This window comes from Beta vulgaris, chromosome 5 (genome assembly GCF_026745355.1).
Source record: "Beta vulgaris subsp. vulgaris cultivar EL10 chromosome 5, EL10.2, whole genome shotgun sequence".
NCBI lineage: Eukaryota > Viridiplantae > Streptophyta > Magnoliopsida > Caryophyllales > Amaranthaceae > Beta > Beta vulgaris.
The window spans coordinates 9,282,479-9,293,206 of NC_079206.1; the positions used below are offsets into that span (position 1 = coordinate 9,282,479).

Here is a 10,728-nt window from a genome sequence, read left to right on the forward strand (position 1 = left end):
ATTTATTTATGAAAGATTGTGTTAATTTATGAACGAGTTGTGTTAATTTATGAATTAATTGTGTTAATTTATGAACTAAATCGCAATAATCTCTATTATATAAGCCAAGAAAGGAGGTGTGGTTTCCTCTTTTGAAGTGACTAAAATACCCTTAATGATCTAATTAATGGAATGAAAAAAATTACAAAAGCAAATCATTTAAAAATTCTCATTCCAACTTGCCATTTAAAATAAGTTTAAAATGGTATATGCATCAAATACTTCAATCAAAATTAAATGGACAAAATATTTATACCTTATAAAAAAAGATGGCATACATAACGTGCACATGAAAAGTCTGAACATTCACTATTTTTGATACTATTTAATTCAGTTAAACCGACTCATTATTTTTGTTTCATTCCGTTCAATATTCATTCACAAAAAATTAATGTTAACAATCACTCACAACCTTTTTATTTTTTTACATTAGCGAATTAATATATCTAAATTCATCTAACTGTTGAATTTTTCACATTTAAGTTTAATCATAAATAAAGTACGAATGGAGTATCTAATAGAATAACAAATTTTGAAATTAACGCACGCATCGCGTGCATATGAAGGCTAGTACTACTTAAGTAAAGTGAATAAAGAGAATAAAGAATAAAAAAAGAATTTAAAAAAATTGCAATAAAACTACTTCATTTAAGGAAGCACTAACACACTTTAAATAAAGAGAAGAATGAGAAAAAAAAAACAATAAAGGCCTTTAATTTTGAAAAGATGGCCCAAAACACATAAAGGCAGGGACTAAACCATAAAATGAAAAAAACACAATAAAATTAAAGGAAAGACAGAAGAATTGGACTAGCCCAAAACATAACACGCTGTTTAATACAAAAAAATTAAGTAGCAAAATTGCGTGGGCCTAACGTCTGGCTCCGACGTTGGACTCATGGATCCAACGTCTAGCCTGGACGTCGGCCCCTTGGATGGAACGAACCAACGAAACGTTCCTTCCATGGGACGAACGCCATGGCCAAGCATTCAAATTTATTTTTTGCAAAAAAAATTAACTGCGAAAACACCGCCGATTATTCCGCCTCCATTTGCTTTGCTGCCGCCATATCCACTACTGCCTCTACATCTTCTTGCCGACAAGGCCTCTATATCCCTTAAGATTGCCTTCTCCGTTATAGGCCGCAGGACAAGTTTTTTTTGTGGCCTTGGATTTCCCTCCGATGGAATGCCTGATATTTTTTTGGGTTTAGATGGTGGTGGTGGTTCTTATGAATGAAGATGAGATTGAAGATGGGAGGAGTAGATGGGAGTCAAAAGTTGAGAGAGAAGATGGTAAAAATCAAAAAATCAAAAGGGTATAATGGTACATTCATGTGAGAGTTGGGGCAATTTTAAGTAGTTTGGGGGCGATGTTTAACTAACCCCTATAGTTGATCTTGATCCACCTATAAAAAGGTAATTGGTGAGCTCTGCGTGTGAGGAATGAGAGGGCGGAAATAAACTCCCCGCATATATTAGTTGTGGAGCTTGAACTTGGGACCTTCAAAGTTGCCAAGAGGAGCTCCCACCACTAGACCAAGCCATGCTCGGTAATTAGTTGTCAACCATTACAACACTTGCATAGTACTTCTGTAGCTTACTGATAGTACACAAAAAGTTGAATCCAGAACAATTGTCTTAACTCAATTAACCTGCACCATGAATCAGTAGACAAAAGATGCCTGCTAGGCTGCTACAGATGAATACCTTATACTCACGTTTGAGTTCCCACTTAAAAAGCCAAATAGAAACATACCCAATCCAATCCATGCGATGCTCAGGAGATTATAGCAAAATACAATCTAGGGTAAAATAAATAGAAGCCGTTACACAGAAGTACAGTACAAACATAGATTACAATATTAAGCAATCGGCAATATTACAAAGTCTTTATCAGACTACGCTCAAAATATTAATCCCTTTCCCAACACATATGGGTTTCTCTGCATTCTGCAATATCAGTCTAACAGAAAGATTAGATTATTCCTATGCTGGAGTGTAAAATAATGATTAAATGAAGTCTTAATAACAACGCTAAAAAACAATACACTGTAAAAAATTATACTTCCTCCGTTTTTTAATAGTTTCAACATTTTCACTTTCATGTTTGCCAATACACAACTTTGTAGTCACATATCCAAGTCAAAGCAAGTACATGAATAATGTAAAAGTCAAAACGTTGCAACTATTAAAATACAATTGAAGTAATTGCTTTGATAATAGAATTCAAAGACATATTAATATGAGCTCCGACGCAGATATGTGTAACAAAGTTCTCTTACGGCCCGTTTGGTAGTCGTTAATAAATTGTGGTAATAGGAATGAATTTTAAGTGTAATTTTATTAGGGAAGCACTCTTAAAATCTCCATGGGTAGGCATTTTTTCTCCATGGGCAAGCAACCTCACCCCCTAAACTTGTGTTTTTGTCTCCAAGGGGAAGCAATTTCCATTACCACTCATTACCACCTACAAGGTGGTATTGGATGGGAATGAAAATTCAAGAAGGAAAGTGGACACTTTAGGATAAATTAGCATTACCATGGGAATGGACAATGATATTTTGTATAAATTTACACACAAATTCATTCCCATTACCACCATTTATGACCAACTACCAAACGGGCCGTTAAAGCAGATGATTTTTTATAAGTAACGGAAACCTACAGAGAACAACATCAAAGATAAACAAAAAAAGCACTTGAGATCTTATGGAATCCATGGCTGACTAAGATAGAGCAATTTTCCAAAATTCACTAAAATGTAGATCTGCAGTAAGGGAGACTTTTTATTAACCAACCAAAGCTTCAAACATCAATGTTTAGTAACCAAAGCCCTAGCTGATCTGATCCTAATAGAATGTTGGGAGATTTAGGCTTACTCTCTCTTTGACAATCATTGAAACTGAAAACTATAAATCAGCGACTAAGTGCCTTGCTAGATTTTGGGATAAAGTTGACCTGTAATATAACATAAAGTCATATTATTCAAAGGGCCAACTGAAGAAATGGGGTGGGGTCAAAAGAAGATCAGATTGAGGTCTAACTCTTTGCTATTAGCAAGAAAGACCCAGAACACAGAGGTTATACTCAAATTTGAGATTAAGCTTTTGAATAATATCAAATGACGAGGAGAGAGCTCGAAAAATCACAATTTTGAATAAGACCTGACAAAACAGTGAAATCGGAAGAGATCGACCAAGATATTTGATGCAATTGTCACACTATAACTAGGGATTAGGGACCTTTTTCTCCCTTCTCCTCTGTTTCTCCACTTTGTCAATGAATCTAATATACTCATCTTTAAAGTTCTTTATATGATTTGACGAGAAGTAATACTGTAATACCATGACCAAATTGATTGACCAGTGCCATGCCTTAGTTTGGATTTTGAGGCTGAGCAAGCTAGAGTTCACTTAGGCACGCATGAGCCTAGCAATCTCATTTACAATCCATGTGCATTATTAGACTATAGATATGGAATGCAATCAACATCATTGTTCGGGCGTTAGAAATGAGAATACATAAATCTTGCTACAAGGAATGAGGTTAACCCTTCAGAAAAGCAAGGATGCTCTCTAGTCTCTACCACCATGCTATTCATATGCATCACATATGACGAGTAGATACAGTATATATATCATACACCCATTACGGCATTACCCAGCAGTATAAACACATACAAGTCTCAACACTCAATTCAACTGGCATCCATCAACAGGTGGTCTATGTGATCAGTTTTCCTCTATTCAACGAGCGTACATTCATTTCAAGCGAAATTAGGAAAGAATAGGAGGCAAAGTAAAGTCCTTGCTACAGATTCAAGGTAACATAAGTAGGTACAAGATTCATAAGCATATACATCGGTATCAAGCACATAAAGGATTGGTGTCTAAGACTACGAGCATCAGTCAATCTAACACATTTGAGGACCAATACAAAATCTTATGCTCATGCCATCTCAAGATAAGGTTACCAAGTCATAATAATCATACACAAAGCATGTCCAATACACAAATGCGGCATTACCCAATTCAATTGCAATTCAAATAAGCTTCATATTTAAGCTAAAATATACATATATCCCATCCACTTATCAATTGATAAATCTATCTATCAGCATAATGTACAACAAAAAAAATGCAACTTACTACAAATGGTCAATAAGCTGCAATCTCATCTCAATCAACCGAACATTGAATTCGCCATCACTAACCTTAAGCATATCACTAAGTGACATAGAAAACCCATGCTCCACCAACAACCTATGCCGCGGCTTAATCTTCCCTTCCAAACTAAACGAAAAATACTGCGGAAACCGCTTAATCTCCTTCAAATCCCTCTTCATTTCCTTAAGAAAGTACTCCAATTTAGGTTTAAAGTTATTCTGAATACTATAAGTGAGCAAAGCAGGTGATCTGAGAACCAAATTAACCACCTCAGAATCCGAAAACCCTAAACTCCTCAAAAAGTAAAGTTTAGGCAAGAGAGTATTCTCAACACTAGAGACCAACAAAACAGTGGTGTGACAATCAATCTTAAACCCTAATTTGCGCAAAAAGTAAAAAGTAGGGCGTAATTGGTGATCAACGTTGGAGACGAGCAATCTAGGGCAACGAATAATGGATTTGCTGACGTCAGGGAAAGGGAGTTGGACGTCATTGATGAGGAAATCAAAAACAGGGTATAAATGGAGGTGAGGGTCGGAGGAGAGAAGGAGAGGGTACATGTCGAGAATGCGGCCGAGAGAAGAGCGAGAGATGCCGAAGGAAATGAGGCAGTTTTCGACGGATTGGAGAGTTTGGAGAGAAGATGAGCGAAATTGGGGGTTTTTTAAGAGGGCTTTAAGGGAGTTGACGTTTAGGGATTCGAGGTAGAGGAGTTTGCGTCGGAATTGAAGGCCTGTGTCAGTGGTGGAGAGAGAAAGTGAGGGTGTTTGGAGAGGTTTAAGAGGGGAGAAGAAGAGATGGGGTTTTTGGTGGGAGATGGAGATGGAGATGGAGGTGGAGGTGGTGGTGAGTCGTGGTATCATCTTTCAAGCTGCATTTGGGACTTGGGATGGACTCGGTACGATATCAATTCTCTAAAGTCTAAACTGGTTCATTATCAAGTTGGGAATTTGGGATTGATTTGGGGTTGGATCTTATATAGTATCCAAATTAGTTTGGGTTGGGTCATTTTTAAATTCGATGGATTAAGGGTCAGGTATTGTCGAGTTGGGATATATTAAGATCATATTATTCTATATATTGGGTTATTGTTGGGTTCGAGTTGATTTCGACGAGCATGATATTTGGCATTGAATTATCTTGGATCGGATTATATATGTTTTCGGTTCGATCTTAGATTTGGCCCTATTTAACTAGGGTTATATTCGGACTATATGTTCTCGAAATTGGTCATTATCGGGTTGTTTTCGGCTGAAATATGTTATGATATTCATCTTGGTTTATCTCATTAATTCGAGTCATTATCTCCTTACCAAATAATTATTGGTATCTAGTTATTATTGGCTCGGCAGTTCCTTATAGCTTCTTTTATGAAATTACGTCACCTAATTGAACTAAAATAAATTTTAGTATTTCGGCTCTTGACAAGTATTCAGATTTTCTTCTACCACAAATACCTTAAATACATGACCTCAAAAAATAAAGGAAAATTTTCTCAGTTACCCCTAAAATTTGACATAATTCACAAATTACCCCACATTTGAGAAATTCTTCAAATACCCCTAAATTTTGACTTTTTTCTCAAAATATCCTTTTTGACGAAGCCCTAATGCCATTAGTTTTTTCAATATCTCTCCTTAATTTTCTCTCTCTCCATCCACTTTCTTCCATTGATGACATTCTAAACCTCTAAGTTTTCTCTCTCCTCCCACCTTCACGTCTTTCTCTCTCTTTCCAATCTTTATCTTCCTGAAGCTGCCATGTTGTTATCTCTTTCCTTCTTGCTATTGCTCGTCGGCGCTGCTGCTGCCATTGTTCTAATCTACCATTGTTGGCGTTACTGCTGCTGTCACCATTACTGCTCTTCCTTTTGTCGTCGCTTTTGTTGCACAGTTGATGGTGGTGATGTCATTGTTGCGCGGTTGTTGTTGTGTTGATGCGCTGCTACTATCCCTTCTTTTTCTCTCCTTTGGCTAAGTTGTAGTTCTGTCGCTACCTACTATTGTTGCTCGAGGTCAGGTGGTGCTACCCAGTGGCGGATCCAGGAATTTCCTGATGGTGGTTCACCATTAGTTACCATCAAATATAATCTAATAAGATCTCACATAACTATATTTATCATCAAGTACAAATCACAAGAGATAATCAAAGTCATGTATATAAATAATGTCAAAAATCAAAACGAATCGTCTTAAAAATCTGGAAAAAATATTGTGTAACACAATCAATCTCAATTTAGAAACACAATCATCTTATTTCAGATGCGTGCCTGATTCTTTTTATTTTTCAAGCATAAATTATAGCCTTTTTAGACATCAATAGGGGTAAAATTTTGACAATTAGACATTTTTTTAGGCAAATTTCAAAGGATAAAACCCTATTACTTAACCTATAGCTCGTTTTACTAATATTTTTAATTATTATTTCTTTTAGATTTTTATAATTAAACTTGATGAATCATAAAAGAATATTAAGTGCATTTATTTATAATTTCTTATGTCATATTAGTTAAATCATGATTGTAACACAATCAAAAGAAATGTTTTGCTATATTTGAGTTTGAATTTTTTTTTGTTGTAGTTGATTTACTAATGAGTAATTAAATAAATTTATAAGGAGACACCATAACTCTCCCCTTCCTTTATATAATATATATCATGTCACTACTCACTAGTCTATCACCCACTAGGCCAAATCTTTACTATCCAATTTACTTTAAAATTTCAATCATGATTCATGAGTACCAAATTTAGGCATTCTCCTCAAAGAGTAAAAAGAATTTGGACCCACTAAATTAAAAAATAAAATAAAAACCCAACCCTATAAGGCTATAACAATACAAATACCAACAACAAGTACGTGGCCCATTTCTATCCCTAACCCAAATCACCCCCCACCCCACTCTCTCTCTCTCTAAACCCAAAATCACCCCCACCCCATCCACTCTCTCTATCTGATCTCTCATTCTCTCTCCTCTTCTTCATCAAATTGACATGCTTCTTCTCTCATCATCTTCTTTCTTCTGTAAATTCTGCAATTTTACTATATGATTGAAGAGAGATATTGGCAAAATAATGGAGAAATCAAGAGGCACATTAATGGTGGCCATTGTTCTTATGCTCTTTTTTTTTTTTTTAATGGTGGTGCACGTGCACCATGGTGTTATATACTGCATCCGCCACTGGTGCTACCATCATTCAACCACCGTGGTTTTGCCGTTTGTCGGTCCCTTGCATTTGTCTGCTACCACTATGAGATGGTTCTGGTGGTGATAGAAGATGAAGATGGAGAATGAGATGAGAGAAAATCATGGAGGTGGGAGAAGAGAAATCTTGGAGTTTAGATAGTTATTGGTGGAGGATGGTGGGAGTAGAGAGATAGAAAAACATAGCGGCGTCAGGGCTTCGTCAATAGTAAGGGTATTTTGAGCAAAAGCAAAGTTGAGGAGTATATAAAGAATTCTACAAATACAAAGGGCAATTCAGAATTACGTCAAAACTTAGGGTTAGGGCCTGAGGGGTATATGAAGAAATTTCCCTTATAGATATATTAGTGACATATTTAACATGAGCTTGCGTATTTAGGGAACTTGGAGGGGGGTGCCTTGGTTTCGTAAATCATACTGATAATTAAATTGGCTATAAATTTTTTTTTTTTGCTAAGTAATATTAATAACTCGTTTTTTTAAGGGGGGTAGAATGTGATAGAATTTCACGCTTTTTACCAATTTTTATGAGATTTTATGCTTATTTTGGCGATTTGCACATGTTGGTGCAAAATAAATAGATTCTCCACATAGAAATTAAAAATGTGATCAAGAGAAACGCAAATGAGTTTTATATTAAAGTTGTTAAAGTGTGCACATGAGTAGCACAAATATTTTTCAAATGAAAATTTAGATCGGATTTTTCGAAATATGGAGTTTTGTGTCAAGTTTCGGCTTTTAAAAGGGTAGACTGTAATCCCCCGTAAATTTATAGATTTTATAAATATATTTTAGTATATATATTTATTTATATTTAAATATAATTTACTTTAAAATAATTTATTTATTTAAAAGGTTGACTATTTTGAAAGTCAAAGGAATTATTTTAAGGATTTAAGGAAGTTAAGGCATGCTTTGAAAAATATCTAAAATATTATTTGGATTTGAAAAAGGAATTTAAACAGGCTTGAGGAATCTAAATACTAATTGGACTAGGAAAAGGGACTTCTAGTGATGTTAGGAGTTTTATTCATCAATCCTATTCATCCTTCAACTCTACTTAAAACCCAATTCCCTTTTCCTAAGCCTAAAAGGAAAACCTACATATAAATACTTTAAACCCAAATATTTTACCCACACAAATTTTCCCTCTCCTCCCTCTCTCACTCAAAAAACTGGCCACGCACTCTTTTCTTTTCCTATCCTTCACTTTTATTTCCTCTTTCTCTTATTTTCTTCTCTTCCAAGAAATAATTTCTTCTTCAACAAGAAATCCACTTCACTCCACACCACCACCGCCGACCACCACAACTGTTCCGGCAGCTGCTGACTTGGTTCCGCCGGCGCCCTCTTCTTTGTTCTTTTTTCTTGTGTTGGTTTGATTACTTTTCTTCTTCCTCAAGTTTTGATTAAAAATAATATTTTCATGTTTTATTTTAGTACTAATTATGATTAGAAGCTTTAATCTATTGTTTAATGATGAATCTATTATTACATAAATTATGTATTGAAAGAATAAAAATTCAAATTTGATTATTATGTTTAAATTAGAATTTTAATTATCAAAGCATGGATTTTTATGGTGTTAAAGATTGAAAAATCATAGTAGCATGTTATAAACTATGAAATTGATTAAAGTTATGAATTTAAGCATGTTTAAGTATGTTTAAAGGGAGTTTTAATAAACTATAAGTTGCTGAAATTTTAGAAAGGTTGTTATTAATGGAGTTTTATGGATTTTAATGACTAATATAGTAGTACTATGCTATAGGGAATATAAGTAATCAAAGTTTTAATGTTAAAAACAACTTTTAAATATTCCTAAAGGAGATCTAAAGTATATTAAAGTTGATGGAATTTATTTAGAGTATTGATTATAAATTTAAAGTTCTCTGTAGGCGACTTCTAAAGTTGTTTAAGTGGCCTATCAATTTGTCTGCACAAGGTACATACATACCTATGTGCTGTTTGATGTAGTATCATGATGATTTTAGGAAGGAAAGTTATGTAATATCATGTATAGGAACTTTGTGAGTTCATATATGATTGCTATTATGATTGAATTTTACATGTTTTATGCCTGTGTGCGAACATGTTAAGTATGAGATTTAATTATGAGGTTTGTATCATGTTTGTATGGAAGATTGATGCAATCATGTTGGTTGGGAACTTTATTTATTAATTCACATTGGGGAATCAATATATTTATTAGTCGGATCATGATTGAATCATGTGTTTCCTTATATTATTATTTTCATCACTACTCTATGAGGACCGTGGGCCTTATTTGATAAGTTGGTAATTTATACCTTTGAAAGGTAAGTTGGTTGTTGGTTAGATTCAACAAATAAGAAGGATTGGGTTAAAGAAGGAATTGTAACCTTGGGTTGTAAGTTGTACGATCACTTATTTAATTCTAAGATAAAAGAAATAAAGTTGTGGATGTTTGATTATATTTTATCTGTGCTGTTTGTGTGTCATGACAAGTAATAATTGGTAAATCATGTAAAGTGAAACTTGGATAGTAATAAACTTTGAATTGGTGCATGTCTGAAGTTGGACAATCAGGAGTTAGGGTATATGGTGAGCGTGCCATGGCTTTTTTTGAGAATCCGATTGATCACCGTTCCTATTTTTATCTAAAAGATTCCTCGATATCGTAGATAATTTGGAATACGGAGTCGCACCCGTATTTCGTATTCCTAGGTGAAGGCTGGTTTTTAGTTTACTAATAGAAAAAAAAACCTTATCTATCACTTATTAACAAATTCACTAGCACTAGTGGAAAAATGAAGAAGGGCTGCGCTAAAAAAGGCATGTAGGGCTGCGCTTTTTGACAGCAGCCCTTTCAGTCGCAGCCCTTCACTTTTTAAGTAGGGCTGCGCTTTAAGCTAGAAGGGCTGCGCTAGTTAGGAAAAAGCGCAGCCCTTCTAGCCCAGAAGGGCTGCGCTAGTTAGGAAAAAGCGCAGCCCTTCTGGGCTAGAAGGGCTGCGCTAGTTAGGAAAAAGCGCAGCCCTTCTAGCCCAGAAAGGCTGCGCTAGTTAGGAAATTAAACAGAAGAGAAGAGAAACGAAACGAAAATACTAAACCCAAAACAATAAAAAGAATGAAACGAAAATGAAAAAAAGGAACAAAAACTAATATACAAAGAGAAGTATACAATAAGTATACAAGAAAATTAATCAAAACAAAGATGAAAATACAAGAAATTATATACAAAGAGAAGTATAAAGCAAGAACATTAATCAAAATAAACAAAGAGAAGTATACAAGAACAACATTAATCAAATAAACAAGAGAAGTATACAAGAACAT

General features: G+C 34.7%; 1 protein-coding gene across 4 annotated transcripts; it reads right to left on the reverse strand.

Moving 5' to 3' along the window:
* Window positions 1–530: 530 nt before the first annotated feature.
* On the reverse strand, window positions 531–5,150 carry LOC104892613 (hypothetical protein). Of its 4 annotated transcripts, none has more exons than XM_019249476.3 (2): window positions 4,191–5,150; window positions 531–1,844 (listed from the first exon to the last, which is right to left on the reverse strand). In XM_019249476.3, coding segments are annotated over exons 1-2 (882 nt in total). In that variant the 5' UTR covers window positions 5,072–5,150; the 3' UTR covers window positions 531–1,843. The 4 variants fall into 4 exon arrangements, with proteins under 4 accessions (XP_019105021.1, XP_019105019.1, XP_010676896.1 ...); XM_019249474.3 differs by having other exon boundaries at window positions 531–1,992; XM_010678594.4 differs by having other exon boundaries at window positions 531–2,005.
* Between the last annotated feature and the right edge of the window lie 5,578 nt (window positions 5,151–10,728).

What these genes read in the sequence shown, in the direction of transcription:
- LOC104892613 (XM_019249476.3), bottom strand. Translation starts at nt 5,071, where the DNA reads ATGATACCACGACTCACCACCACCTCCACCTCCATCTCCATCTCCATC.